At 45.8% G+C, this 14,566-nt stretch overlaps 1 protein-coding gene across 1 annotated transcript in view; it reads left to right on the top strand.

Annotated features, from left to right (window-relative positions):
- Window positions 1-14,566, top strand: part of LOC130362525 (vomeronasal type-2 receptor 26-like) — a 69,505-nt gene that overhangs the window by 35,754 nt on the left and 19,185 nt on the right. Inside the window, exon 3 of the mRNA XM_056567573.1 lies at window positions 6,222-7,025. Coding sequence (XP_056423548.1) covers window positions 6,222-7,025 — 804 coding nt within the window. The remainder of the gene's footprint in view (window positions 1-6,221; window positions 7,026-14,566) is intronic.

Raw genomic sequence — 14,566 nt, 5'->3', positions numbered from 1 at the left:
AATTTTTATTTCATCCCTTCTCCATTTTTATTTATTTATTTTTTATGTTCATTTTTACTTTTATTCTCTTTTTCATTTTCATTTTATTTATGTTTTACTTTCACTTTTATTTTTACTTTCATTTCATTAATAGTGTCTACTTTTTCACTGTAATTGTGGGAAATATATTTAATTGCAATCCCACAAGTAGTCCAGTCAGTTTCACTCATATACGTAATCTAATACGCCTATTTTCCGTCTTCTGACGGTATTCACATACACATTTATCTACTTTGCTCTCTAGGTAACTTTTGATTATCCATTCCATGTTTTTGTTATCACTTAGAATACTGGTGAATCATGGGATTCGTGCTCCTATAAATGGATAAACATTGTTATTAATCATCATGACTACTGAGGAAAGGGTCGTATCTGAGAACCCTGAAACGCGTCTAGTCCTGTTTATTAATCTTGTTCACTGGCATTTATGCTCTTTATGAACTTAAGCTACTGCTCACGGAGCAGATTCACCACATTGTGGATCTCCTACGCATTAGTCGATCTAGACTAGTGTCCGGTCCTGATTTTACCTGGTCAGCTCCGGCTCAAGCTGACGTCACACGCCATCTACACGAGGCAAGCTCCATCTACCCAGAGTGTAGTCTCCGGCTTCCAAGTCCAGCGGTGTGGAGATCGATACCATCAGCGCCTGCCAGCGCTGGGTCTCCCGACAAATCTACCATCAAGCGCCTGCTATGTGTTTTTTCTCACAAGGGCACTGTGAGGAGTAATGCACTATACATTTTTAATAAATAACCATTGAATTATTATTGGAGCACGACCCAGTTATCTATTGTCTATTTAATCAAATCACACTACCTTGGAAGGTCCGGGCAATATTTTTCTATACATATTCCGTTATTTTTTGCAGCTGTGGTATAGTTGCATGCCCTGTTGACCTCAGGTAGGGTTTACACATTAATTGTGAGCTGCACTTGCACCTTTTTTCCTTTTCTTCTGAATCCTAAATACTACCTGGTGGAGTTGGGAGACCATACTGAAAGGGCATCTGACACCCAGGCAGAAGCAAAAGCATGAAGAAAGGAGGGACCTGCTGTTTAAAAGGCAAATTCTGCCAAAGTCCCCACCTTTTTGTCCGCTGGATCCTGAAAGGCAGCCGCATCAGTCAACAGCAGGACAGTCGCCTTAGAGAGGTAGGAGACCGGTAGATCCACAGTTCGAGAGGAGGTCCACCGAAAAATGAGGTCCTTGGCGAGGGAATACCGTGCCTGAACCCTCTTCGTTTCCTGAAACTTCTTGTCAGGACGCCTCCAGGCGGATTCCAGCAGGACGTCAAATTCAGCGAGTGAGCTGAAAGTCTTGCGTGCCGGTCGGGTACGAAGAAATGAGACTTCTGGAACTACGTCCGAAGTTCCTGGGTCCTTTAACTGGAAAGTGTCTCTTATAGCCGAAAACAATGAGTACACCACATCAGGCATATCCTGCATTTCCAGGTGAATGAGAACGAGATGAGGCAGCCCTGGAAGAGGTCGGGCACAATGAAAGGTAACTTCTGGAGCCACGTCCGAAGTTCCTGGGTCCTCTAAATGGAAGGTGTTTTATGGCTGAAACCAATGAGTGCACCATGTCCGACATATCCTCTTTTTTTTTTTTTTTTTTAATGCGGTCCTCTGAGTCAGAGGCCGAATCGGAAACTGCAACCCCAAGTTCTCCAGGTGAATGGAGACGTGTGAGGTGGTCCTGGAAGAGGGAGAAACTGACCTGGTACGCGGGTCTGGAGAGCCAGAGCGGCGACCATAGGAGCGTCCTCATGGGGAGCGATGCTTGCTACTAGCTGGAGTAACAGGGCGATGCCTGTGAGGGGAGCGCCCGTGCCTGCCAGGAGACTCGGGGATGAGTCAGATGAAACATCTTATGACGCTGCAAGAGCGTCAGTATAGGGAAGAGCGGGACCCTCTGGAGGGCCGGAGTTGAGAGGATCCCTCCAAAGGCAATCCCCACAGAACTGGAGCCCTTCACAGGGGAGTCAGTGTGTAGGTAGAACCAACGGGTTCAGCAGAACCATACATTTCAGCGATACAGCCCCTAAAGGTTTAAAAAGTAACCTCCCGAGCTGTTTAGAGGGAGGAATCTGTCTGGGCATGGACACAAGTCTCACCCAGCAAGGGCATCCTGATTAGCCCTAAAAATTCCACTGCGCGCACACAGTACCGATAACGCGCTCTGGGGAATGCCCGCCGGCCACGGGTGGGCGGAGCTAAGTCCGTACAGGGCCCGCAGTCAAAGTACATATGGCCGATAATGGCGCCCGCTCCCGGCACCAAACACATATTGAATGACAGGAGAAGGAAGCGGGAGAACATACCGCCAGCAGCCTCCGCGATATGCAGCCGAAGCTGCATATTCAGAATAGTAAAAGTCACAGCCTCGGCTCGCAGGTGGGCGAGGCTTAAGGCCGTGCAGAGTCCGCGGCTGAGACATGAGGCCGGGAGATAATGGTGCCCGCTCTCAGCTCTAAGCCCATATGCGGTCGCATGTGCGAGCGCAAATGGGAAGAGAGCGGGTGAAAACACCGTCGGCAGCTTTTACACGCTGCCGATGGGAAAGAGAGACAGGCCTGAGATGCGGCTAAGACTGAAGCCGGCACTAGCAAGTGAAAGTCGCAGCCGCGGCTGCTGAGGGAGGGAGCTGGCCATGGTGCCTGAACACAGCTCTCACACCAACGTACTGTCTGTTAATATTTGTTCCCTGTCTCTGCCATATCCCTATATCTCTCTCTCCATATGTCCCCAAACCTGAAACTAAGAGAGGGCTGCAAGTCCCTCTTGAATAAGCCCCCAGACCCCCATGAAGGGGTTGCCCTGGTGAAATAAAGAGTGGGACAAAAACTAGGGGTCTCCAGGGGTTGCAAGTCCACAGGGGGAAATACTCACCTCAGTCTGAAGAACTTACCTCATGAAGTCTTCTCTATGAAGTCTTCAGTCAGCTTTAGTTACCTGCATCATGCCGGGCTACCATGTACGAGCGAGGCGAGCAGGGAGATAGGGGGACCCGGACCCATGAGGTACAACCCCAGGCACTGACCATTGGCAAGAAGGGGGGAACAGCGCATATACGCAATGTCTGTGCCCCCTTACTCGCAATGGGGAAACAATGAGCCTCAGCTCCTGAGTCCCCACCTGAAAACAGGAAAGAAAACTGAATAAAAAAGTAACACATTCCCTAACTAGGAAAATAATAAAACATAAGACCTGGTCTGGAGAGAACTCCAGACTGTGTCTACCTCCTTAGACACTAAGCTTAAACTGATTAGCTTAGGGCCTGGAGGCAGGTATAGCCTGCTGGGAGGAGCCGGCTTTCTTGTTGCCATAGTGTCATACCTCCTAGAGACAGCAGCATATACCCATGGTCTGTGTTCCCCAATGGAGCCGATAGAGAAAATATTGTTTTCAGAACACAGCAATACAAAAATGAAATATTCCTGCGGTTCTAAAGGTCAAGATAGGTCCAGCCCTTTAAGGACGCAGGGTTTTTCAGTTTTTGCATTTTCATTTTTTTCCTCCTTACCTTTTAAAAATCATAACCCTTTAAAATTTCCACCTAAAAATCCATATTATAGCTTATTTTTTGCGTCACCAATTCTAATTTGCAGTGACATCAGTCATTTTACCCAAAAATCCATGGCGAAACGGAAAAAAAATCATTGTGCGACAAAATCGAAGAAAAAATGCCATTTTGTAAATTTTGGGGGCTTCCGTTTCTACACAGTGCATATTTCGGTAAATATGACACCTTATCATTATTCTGTAGGTCCATACAGTTAAAATGGTACCCTACTTATATAGGTTTTATTTTGTCGTACTTCTGGAAAAAATCATAACTACATGAAGGAAAATTTATACGTTTAAAAATGTCCTCTTCTAACTCCTTTAACTTTTTTATTTTTCCACGGGGTAGTATTATTTTTCATACAGGGGGGTATGAGGGCTCAGTTTTTGCACCGTGATCTTAAGTTTTCATCGGTATCATTTTTGTTTTGATCGGACTTTTTGATCACTTTTTATTCACTTTTTTAATGGTATAAAAAGTGACCAAAAGTACACTTTTTTGGACTTTGGAATTTTTTGACCTTGCGGTTTAATTAATTATATATTTTTATAGTTGGGACATTTATGCGGCGATACCACATATGTTTATTTTATTTTATTTTCTGGGAAAAGGGGGGTGATTAAAACTTTTATTAGGGAAGGGGTTAAATGATCTTTATTAACACTTTTTTTTACTTTTTTTTTGCAGTGTTATAGCTCCCATAGGGACCTATAACACTTCACACACTGATCTCTCATGCTGATCACTGGCGTGTATTAACACACCTGTGATCAGTGTTATCGGCGCTTGACTGCTCCTGCCTGGATCTCAGTCACGGAGCAGTCATTCGTCGATCGGACACCGAGGAGGCAGGTAAGGACCGGGTCTGAAGGGTTAATACAGGGCATCACCGCGATCGGTGATGTCCTGTATTAGCCGCGGGTCCCGGCCGTTGATAGCCGCCGGGACCGACCCTATATGAAGCGGGGTCATGCGGGAGCCAGCGGAGGACGTAAATATACGTCCTTCGTCGTTAAGGGGTTAAGAAGACTTGTGGCCAATTGAAAATGAATTGCGTTATTTATATCACTTTGTTCCTCTGGCGCCATGATTGCTATGGATTTTTTACTCCATTTCCAGAGATATCGAGATTTTCCTATTTTAATTTAGTCATGCAGTCATGCAGGTGGCAACCTACATTCAGAAGGGGATGTAGATCTTTGGCTCTGTGGATTAGGGAATTTGGAAAGCAGCTCAATCACACCACCTTTTTAACTACAGATATCTCTCCAGAAAGAAAGAGTACTCATCTCCGAAAGTGTCATTTCTGGGTTTGTTGCCACTTATCAGGACAGAGCAGAGAGTTGTGTTTACTAGGTAAAGGGGGTAAGCTTTCTCCTTATAGAGATCACAATTAATGGTGTGTGGAGCATTAAAACCATTAGCTCTCCACTGGGCATTGTGTACTTATGAGGGGAAACAAACTCTGAAACATCTGTCTGCAGATGGGTGCTCTTTCCTTCTGGTGAGATCAAAGGAATATTCTGGTGCAAAACATTTTATTCCCTATCCACAGGATAGAGGATAAGTAAATGTTCGCTGGGGGAGGAGACCCTCGGAAATCTCTTGCCCGGCATCTTGGCTTTTTCCATGCACAATGCAACATCCGCTCCTTACACAAATTACTGTCGACCATGGCACGGAGCTGTGGCCGACACGGCCCTCCATGTATCTCTATGGGAGAGCCAAAAATACATAAAGTAGCAGCTGTGTCAGCCACAGCTTTGTGCCATGGTCAACAATAATCTGTGCAAAGAGTGGAGTTCGCTCCATGCGTTTAGAGAGCTGGGATTCCATGCAGGAGCTTTCAGGAGGTCCAACAATTGTTGGTAGGGGATAAGATATTCTGCACCACACTATCCCTTTAAATCCAAATTCAGTTTCTAAAACTGTGTAGTTGGTGTGAAAAACTGGTAATGTGATTGAGCTGTTTGCATATTTCCTCTTCCCAGAATGACCATTGGAGTGCTAACAGCTTTTGAAGCTTCACATTCCATTAAAGGTGTACTTCGCCCCTCGACATCTTATCCCCAATCGCGGGGGTCCCACCACTGGGAACCCCACGATTTCTCCTGCAGCACCCCATTCATCTTGTGCACGGAGTGAGCTTCGCTCTGTGCTTGTTGAATGGCGATGCAGGGGCTGGAGGATCGAGAGGTCATGGCCCAGCCCCTTGTGATGTCATGCCCCACCCCATTAATGCAAGTGTATGGGAGGGGGCGTGTTGGCCACCACGGCCCCTCCCATAGACTTGCATTAAGGGGGGGGGGCAGGAGAGATTGTGGGGGTTCCCAGCGGCGGGACCCCCGCGATCAGACATCTTGTCACATGTCTAGGGGAAGAGTACCCCTTTAATTGTGATCTCCATAAGGAGAAAGCTTACCTCCTTTACCTGCTTTGTGGATTATAAATCTTGTAAGATTTACACTGGTGACAGATCCACTTTAAGGGTTCAAGCTTGTAGTACATATTACAGTGCTGTTCATATTATTTAGTATAATCTTTGATCTAGTGATCCATTACCATCATATTGTATGGATGTTGCTGCTTCTACTATTTTGTCTTTATCTTAGATCAGTTATGGGGCAAGGGAGCCACTTTTAAGTGACAAAAAGCTTTATCCAAAATTCTTTCGTACAGTCCCCAGTGACAAGATACAATATTCAGCATTTGTGAAGCTATTGGAGAGATTCCAGTGGAATTGGGTTGGGATCATAACATCGGATGATGACAGTGGACGGCGAGAGTTACAGGAGTTGGTCAAACTATTTACATCTCATCAGATTTGTATAGAATTTACTATTCTTGTGTCTCTGAATATTTGGAATTATCTTCCTCCAGCTTTACAGACTTCATCTACTGATGTTATTATTATCTGTGGCTCCTATAGTATGACTTACATCAAGTTTTTATACCATGTAGCTCATGTTCTAAAAAACAAGACTCTTATACTTCCAAGTTCATGGTCACTTGCAATAGAACTTATCATTGATAGTGAACGTGACGTTCCTGCTAATTGTAGTTTAGTGTTTTCAGCCTCCGGATACAATATTACTAGAAAAAAGTTTTTCAACATTTTTAAGATATCTGGTCGACCTTCTGATGCGTTGCTGGAAGACATTTGGATGACTACAATACATTGCTTTTCAGGAAATACATTAAAGGATACTCTTATACCATTAGTAGATCGAAATCCATATCGCCACTGTTCTGATGATGAGATACCTGATATAAACATCAATTTTGTTAAAGACACAACACCTTACCAAGTGTATATGGGTGTCAATATTATGGCTCAGGCTTTACACAAAGTGAATATTTTTCTTAATGAGAATAGAAAACTAAATATCTCAAAAATGTATGGCTACAAAAGCAGAGTGAGTATTATATGTGAAGATATGTGAAGCCCTGAGCCAACCCATAGCTTCTATCATTGCCTACTTGAACTTTTAAAAAGTTCAACCCTCCAAGCTCGCTGAACTTTTAAGAGATTGCCAGTTCAGCTCAGTTTGACGCGAACTGGCAATGAAATATGCCCCTGAACACGTTTCTAACTCTTCACAACAGCTCTAAAGCCTCGTATATCACTGCTAGCAATGTATTTAAGTAGTTTTAAAGTGTTTTTTAGGCTCCGTTATGACAACATGTGGTAACCTATGTGGGTGGCCCAGGCCTGGCTGGAGGTATCAGTAGCAATTGTGAGGCTGGACTAGAGGACCTAGTAGTAGCCAACAGACAGCCAGCAGGAGGCTTAAAAATGTAGATTTTTCACATTTTGCCAGGCAGCCCTGGCCTGGTAGAGGTAGCAGCAATAAGTGTGAGGCTAGACTAAAGGGACTAATAGTATCCAGAAGACAGCAGTAGGAGGTAGACTGGTAAGAGCTGTAGTTGCCGCAGGGAAAAAAAAGTATTTATTTCAAATTTTGCCAGCTGGCCCCAAGCCTAGCTGAAAGTAGCAGTAGCAAGGGAGAAGCCGACAAGAAGGTTGTAGTATCCTATGAGTTATTAACTCCTTAAAGGAAATCTGCAGTGAAATAAACATATCCCCTATCCACAGAATAGGGGATAAGTGTCTGATCGTGAGGGATCCGAATGCTGGGACCCCCGCTATCTCCTGCACGGGGCCCCGGCTTTCCTGTGCAGGAGGATTACTGGCCTCAGCATGACGCCGCAGATGACATGCCCCCTCCATGTATCTTTATGGGAGAGGTGGGGATGCAATGTTCGTGCATTCTGCCTCTCCCATAGAGCTGTATGGGGGGGGGGCATGTTCATCGACCTCAGTAAGGTAGAGGACACGCATATTAGCCGGAACACATCGTGGCATGGCCGGGTTACCATATGGGAGATTGCGGTGGGTCCCAGTGGTCGAACCCCCATGATTTAGATAATTATCACCTATCCTGTGGATAGGGGATACATTTATTTCCCTGCACATCTCTTTTAAGAATGAAGGACGTACCTGTACGCCATCGTCCCACTCCCCTTCTGTGATGTAGGCTCAGGAGTGGTCCAGGCGGGACCGGCACGTGTGGCTAATACCGGACATCACCGATCCCATTGATGTCTGGCATTAACCCCTTAGACTCCGCAATCAAAGTTGATTGCAGCATCTAAAATAAAAATAAAAAACAGTCCCAACAGCCTCCTCATCATCCGATTGTTGCTCTGAAGCTCCAGTCAGCCAAGGCAGGCTGGAGCAGCATAGCAGAAGAGGACATTTTTAAATGTACTAATTTTGGTACAAAAAGTTATAATTTTTTTTTTAACAGAAGGAAAACAAAATCAAACCTACCGTATATAAGTTAGGTATCAATTTAATTGTATTGACCTACAGAATAAAAATTACTTTTATTTTGCCCCACAAATATATTTTTTCTGGTTTTTCCGTAGATTTGGAGTTGTAATTATATAGGTCTGTAGGTGGAAAATTGAAAGGGTTATGATTTTTAGAAGGTGAAGAGGAAAAAACGAAAGTGCAAAAATGAAAAAACCCTGAGTCTTTAAGGGGTTAAAAACTGAAAGGTCAAGTTTGTTCTGCCAGAAACAGTTGTGTATCAATGTGGAAAACAATATAAGGACATTATATTCTACAGCTGATGTGATTGTTATAAAAACAGTTAAACATATTAAAGGGGTATTCCAGGCCAAAACTTTTTTTTTATATATCAACTGGCTCCGGAAAGTTAAACAGAGTTGTAAATTACTTCTATTAAAAAATCTTAATCCTTCCAATAGTTATTAGCTTCTGAAGTTTTCTGTCTAACTGCTCAATGATGATGTCACGTCCCGGGAGCTGTGCACGATGGGAGAATATCCCCATAGGAACTGCACAGCTCCCGGGACGTGAGTCATCAGAGAGCAGTTAGACAGAAAACAACAACTCAATTTCAGAAGCTAATAACTATTGGAAGGATTAAGATTTTTTAATAGAAGTAATTTACAAATATGTTTAACTTTCTGGAGCCAGTTGATATATAAAAAAAAAAGTTTTGGCCTGGAATACCCCTTTAACTGTTCATTGCAAATCCACCTTAGAATCTGGAGTTAGTGAATCAGCAAGTGAAGTTACATTGTACTGTGTACATAACTGTTATTACTAGTGTGTAATTTAATAAAATATTTGCCATTTTTAAATGCCACAAAAAATAAATGTACTTTTTCTAATTTGGCCAGGCCTAGGCCTGGCTTGAAGTAGCACCAGCAATGATGCGGCTGGACTGGTGGGATTTGTAGTATCCAGCGTACAGCAGGATTTTCAAGGCCCACCCACTGCGCCACATGATTGTGCACAGCAGGGACTAGTTGTCACTGTAGCCAGTGGTCAGCAGGCAGTGATGAGGTAGTGTTAGTTGTAGCCACCAGACAGCAGGCATTGGTGGACTAGGGATACTTGTAACCAGACCTGGTGATAACTTTGCATGTGCTGACTTAGAGGACTAATTCCTAAAGTCGGACCCTGGCTGTACCTTACGATACGATTTCCTTACGATACGATTTCCTGCATCTGGAAAGATAGTAAATATTTTCCACATGGCAGGATAACATAAAAAGCTTTGTATACCACCAGCAGTTTGTGCCCCTCTTCTAGAAGATTTTTTTCTCAAGCCTGCAGAACCATCACCACGTCGCTGTTGCCTGCTCCTGAGCTGCTCAGACTAACAGGCCTGCTGACATACTAAGGCTAGGTTCAGACTACGGAATATCCGTCTGCAATTACTCTCTGAAATTGCAGGCGGAAATTCCGCTTGCTAAAATGTATAGTGTAGTGAATGGGTTTCCGTTCGCAAATTCACACTTCGGAATATGTGAAGCGGAATTTGTGAACGGAAAATCCGCTTGGAAATTTCCACCTGAAGAAAGGGGTTGCTCTTTCTTCAGGCGGAAATCCGCGCGGAACACATTGCAGTCTATGGGAGACTGCAGTGTCCACGTGGTCCTAGCGCCGACTGATTCAGTCAGCGCCGGCCGCACTCGGAATCTCCGGGCGGAAATGTTCTGCCCGGAGATTCCGTAGTCTGAACCTAGCCTAACCGTTAAACCCTCTTAATCGTCCCCAGCAATCTTCTCAGTAAGAACTTCTGATGTGTGATCGTGGCCTCCGTGTTTCCCCTCAGCACATCTACCATTTTGCCTTACAGTATCCCCACCATGCCTACCACCACCAGTCCCACTAGTGCTATGCTTGGCCACTGAATCCCCCTCCTTCTGGCTAGTCTATTCCCTCTGCATAGCAGTTGGAAGGGGAAGCAAAGATGGAGATAAGAAAACAGACTGTCTAGGATGGACATTACCACTGCTATATGTGAATGTAGACAAGAAGGAATCCATTGATAGCTGTCTCAACTTCATATCGTCAAATTCTTCATCCTCCTCCTGAGAATAACAATCTAAAATAGCAGTTTTATCATGTGAAACCACACAACATTTGGCAGGCAGTGATAACTTAGGACGGCTGACACAGCTGCTACTACTATCGGCCCTTTAAATCGCAAAGAACCTGCGCGCGCGCGCATTAGGGAGCGGGGCCGCGTGCGCTGGGAGAGCACAGACGGGGAGCGAGTCTGGTAAGCGTGTCGGGATGCGCACCGCGAGCGGGCATCCCTGCTAGGGACATTATCGCAGCGCACCCGGTCAGCGGGTCTGACCGAGGCGCTGCGAACAGGAGAACGCTGTGAGAGCTCCGGGGAGGAGCGGGGACCCGGGCACTCGGCGTAACAGTACCCCCCCCCCTTGGGTCTCCCCCTCTTTTTAGAACCTGAAAATTTGTAGATAAGGTCCTTGTCAAGGATGTTATCCTCGGGTTCCCATGACCTCTCCTCCGGACCGCAATTCTCCCAATCTACAAGAAATTTTTTTTCACCTCTGACCATCTTGGATGCAAGAATTTCTTTAACCGAGAAGATGTCTGAGGACCCGGAGACAGGAGTAGGAGCAACAACCTTAGGAGAGAAGCGGTTAAGGATAAGTGGTTTAAGGAGAGAGACATGAAAAGCATTGGGAATACGGAGAGAAGGAGGAAGAAGGAGTTTGTAGGAGACAGGGTTGATTTTGCATTTGATTTTAAAAGGTCCAAGATAACGTGGTCCCAGTTTATAACTGGGGACACGGAAGCGGATATACTTGGCGGAGAGTCATACTTTGTCTCCAGGAGAAAAGACAGGAGGAGTTCTTCTTTTTTTGTCGGCATGTTTCTTCATCCGGGATGAGGCCTGTATGAGAGATTTTTGAGTCTCTTTCCAGATGGTGGAGAAGTCCCGAGTCACCTCATCATCAGCGGGCAAACCAGAAGGTGTGGGAGTGGGGAGGGGGGGAAGAGGGTGACGGCCGTACACCACAAAGAATGGGGATTTAGCGGAGGACTCAGAGACTTTGAAATTGTACGAGAATTCGGCCCATGGTAGGAGATCGGCCCAATCATCCTGGCGGGAGGAAACAAAATGTCGCAAATAGTCACCAAGAACCTGATTAACTCTCTCCACTTGCCCATTGGATTGGGGATGATAGGAAGACGAGAAGTTTAATTTGATTTTAAGCTGATTACAGAGGGCCCTCCAGAATTTCGACACAAATTGAACGCCTCTATCCGAGACGATATGCGTAGGAAGCCCGTGAAGGCGAAAAATGTGCACAAAAAATTGTTTCGCCAACTGTGGCGCAGAAGGAAGACCTGGAAGAGGAATAAAATGTGCCATCTTGGAGAAACGATCAATGACCACCCAAATAACTGTGTTGCCATGGGATAAAGGCAAGTCTGTAATAAAGTCCATAGCAATCTGAGACCATCATAGCTCAGGCAGAGGATGAAGGAGACCGGCAGGCTTCTGGCGAGGAGTCTTGTCCCGGGCACAGACTGTACAAGCCCGAACATAATCAGCAACATCTGCTTCCAGGGTAGGCCACCAATAAAAACGAGAGATGAGCTGGATGGATTTTTTGACGCCAGCATGGCCGGCGAGGTGTGAGGAGTGTCCCCACCTGAGAATCCTGAGGCGCTGGCGTGGAGGGACGAAGGTCTTTCCAGGAGGAGTTTGTCTAATGGAAGCTGGGGAAGCAGAGATCAGACAGTCAGGAGGAATAATGTGTTGCAGGGAGGCTTCCATTTCAGAGGCATCCGAGGAACGAGAGAGGGCGTCAGCCCTAATGTTCTTGTCAACGGGGCGAAAATGAATCTCAAAGTTAAAACGGGCAAAGAACAACGACCACCTAGCCTGGCGAGGGTTCAGCCGTTGGGCAGACTGAAGATAAGAGAGATTCTTGTGATCAGTGTATATAATAACTGGGTATTTGGACCCCTCCAGCAGGTGCCTCCATTCCTTGAGGGCCAGTTTTATGGCCAGTAGTTCTCGATCACCAATGGAGTAGTTTTTCTCCGCCGGAGAGAAGGTCCTAGAAAAGAAACCACAAGTAACACCATGTCCGGAAGTGTTTTTCTGTAGGAGTACAGCTCCAGCTCCCACCGAGGAGGCGTCTACCTCCAGTGAGAAGGGTTTAGATGGATCGGGTCTGGAGAGTACGGGAGCAGAAGAAAAGGCAGTTTTGAGACGGTTGAACGCCTCTTCCGCTTGAGGAGGCCAGGACTTAGGGTTGGCGTTTTTCTTGGTTAGGGCCACAATTGGGGCCAAAATGGTGGAAAAATGTGGAATAATAGTAATAGTAATAGTAATAATAGTAATGGCTGTAGTCTGTAGTAATTGGCAAACCCCAAGAAACGTTGGATAGCTCGGAGTCCAGAGGGGCGTGGCCAATCCAACGCGGCTGATAGTTTGTCCGGGTCCATTTGGAGTCCCTGGCCAGAGACTAAATATCCTAGGAAGGGAAGAGATTGGCATTTCTCCATCTTGGCATATAACTGATTGTCCCAGAGTCTCTGAAGAACCATGCGGACATGACAGCGGTGTTCTTCTAGGTTAGAAGAAAAAATCTAAATATCGTCCAGGTAGACCACAACACAGGTATATAATAAATCACGAAAAATTTAATTTACAAAGTCCTGGAAGACGGCAGGGGCGTTGCAAAGCCCAAAGGGCATAACCAGATATTCAAAGTGTCCATCTCTGGTGTTAAACGCGGTCTTCCACTCGTCCCCTTCCCTGATGCGAATGAGATTATATGCACCTCTTAAATCCAATTTGGTAAAGATGTTGGCGCCATGTAGGCGGTCAAAGAGTTCCGAGATAAGAGGCAGGGGATAGCGGTTTTTTATAGTGATTTTATTAAGACCGCGGTAATAAATGCATGGACGTAAGGAACTGTCTTTTTTGGAGACAAAGAAGAACCCTGCTCCGGCAGGGGAGGAAGACTTGCGGATAAATCCCCTTTTTAAATTTTCTTGGATGTACTCCGTCATGGCTTGTGTTTCCGGAGCAGACAGAGGATAGATTCTACCCCGGGGTGGAGTAGTACCAGAGAGGAGATCAATAGGACATAAGGCCTGTGAGGAGGCAAAGTCTCTGCTTGTTTTTTGCAAAAAAACATCAGCATAGTCCAGATAGGCCTTGGGGAGACCTGGTATCGAAGGAGCCATAGGGTTTTGACTGGCAGGACTGGGAGCAGACATAAGACATTTTTTGTGGCAAGAAGTACCCCAGTTCTTGATTTCCCCGGTGGTCAAGTCAAGGGTAGGGGAATGGCGTTGAAGCCAAGGTAGTCCAAGAAGAATTTCAGAGGTGCAGTTAGAAAGTACCAGAAATTCAATCTTTTCATGATGGGGTCCAATGCACATTAAGAGGGGTTCTGGGCGGTAACGCACAGTACAGTCCAATCTTTCACCATTAACTGAGGCGATGTAGAGGGGTCTGGCGAGACTGGTCACTGGGATGTTGAACCTGTTAACGAAAGAGGCCAAAATAAAATTTCCTGCAAATCCGGAATCCAAGAAGGCCACAGCTGAGAAGGAGAAGTTAGAAGAAGAAATCCGCACAGGCACAGTAAGACGTGGAGAAGCAGAGTTCACACCTAGAGCTGTCTCACCTTTGTGCAGAATCGGAGTGCGTCTTTCCTGACGTGGAGGTCGGATAGGACAATCCTTCAAGAAGTGTTCGGTACTGGCACAGTACAGGCATAGGTTCTCATTGCGGCGGCATGTCCTCTCTTGAGGTGTCAAGCGAGACCGGTCTACTTGCATATCCTCCACGGCGGAAGGCACAGGAACAGATTGCAGCGGACCAGAGAAGAGAGGAGCCGGGGAGAGAAACCGCCTCGTGCGAACAAAGTCCATATCCTGGCGGAGCTCCTGACGTCTCTCGGAAAAACGCATGTCAATGCGGGTGGCCAAATTAATAAGTTCATGCAGGTTAGCAGGGATTTCTCGTGTGGCCAGCACATCTTTAATGTTACTGGATAGGCCTTTTTTGAAGGTCGCGCAGAGGGCCTCGTTATTCCAGGACAATTCGGAGGCGAGAGTACGGAATTGGAT

Source organism: Hyla sarda, chromosome 1 (genome assembly GCF_029499605.1).
Source record: "Hyla sarda isolate aHylSar1 chromosome 1, aHylSar1.hap1, whole genome shotgun sequence".
Classification (NCBI taxonomy): Eukaryota; Metazoa; Chordata; class Amphibia; order Anura; family Hylidae; genus Hyla; species Hyla sarda.
Note: the sequence above shows the minus strand (reverse complement) of the source record. Positions and strands in the feature narration are given on the sequence as shown.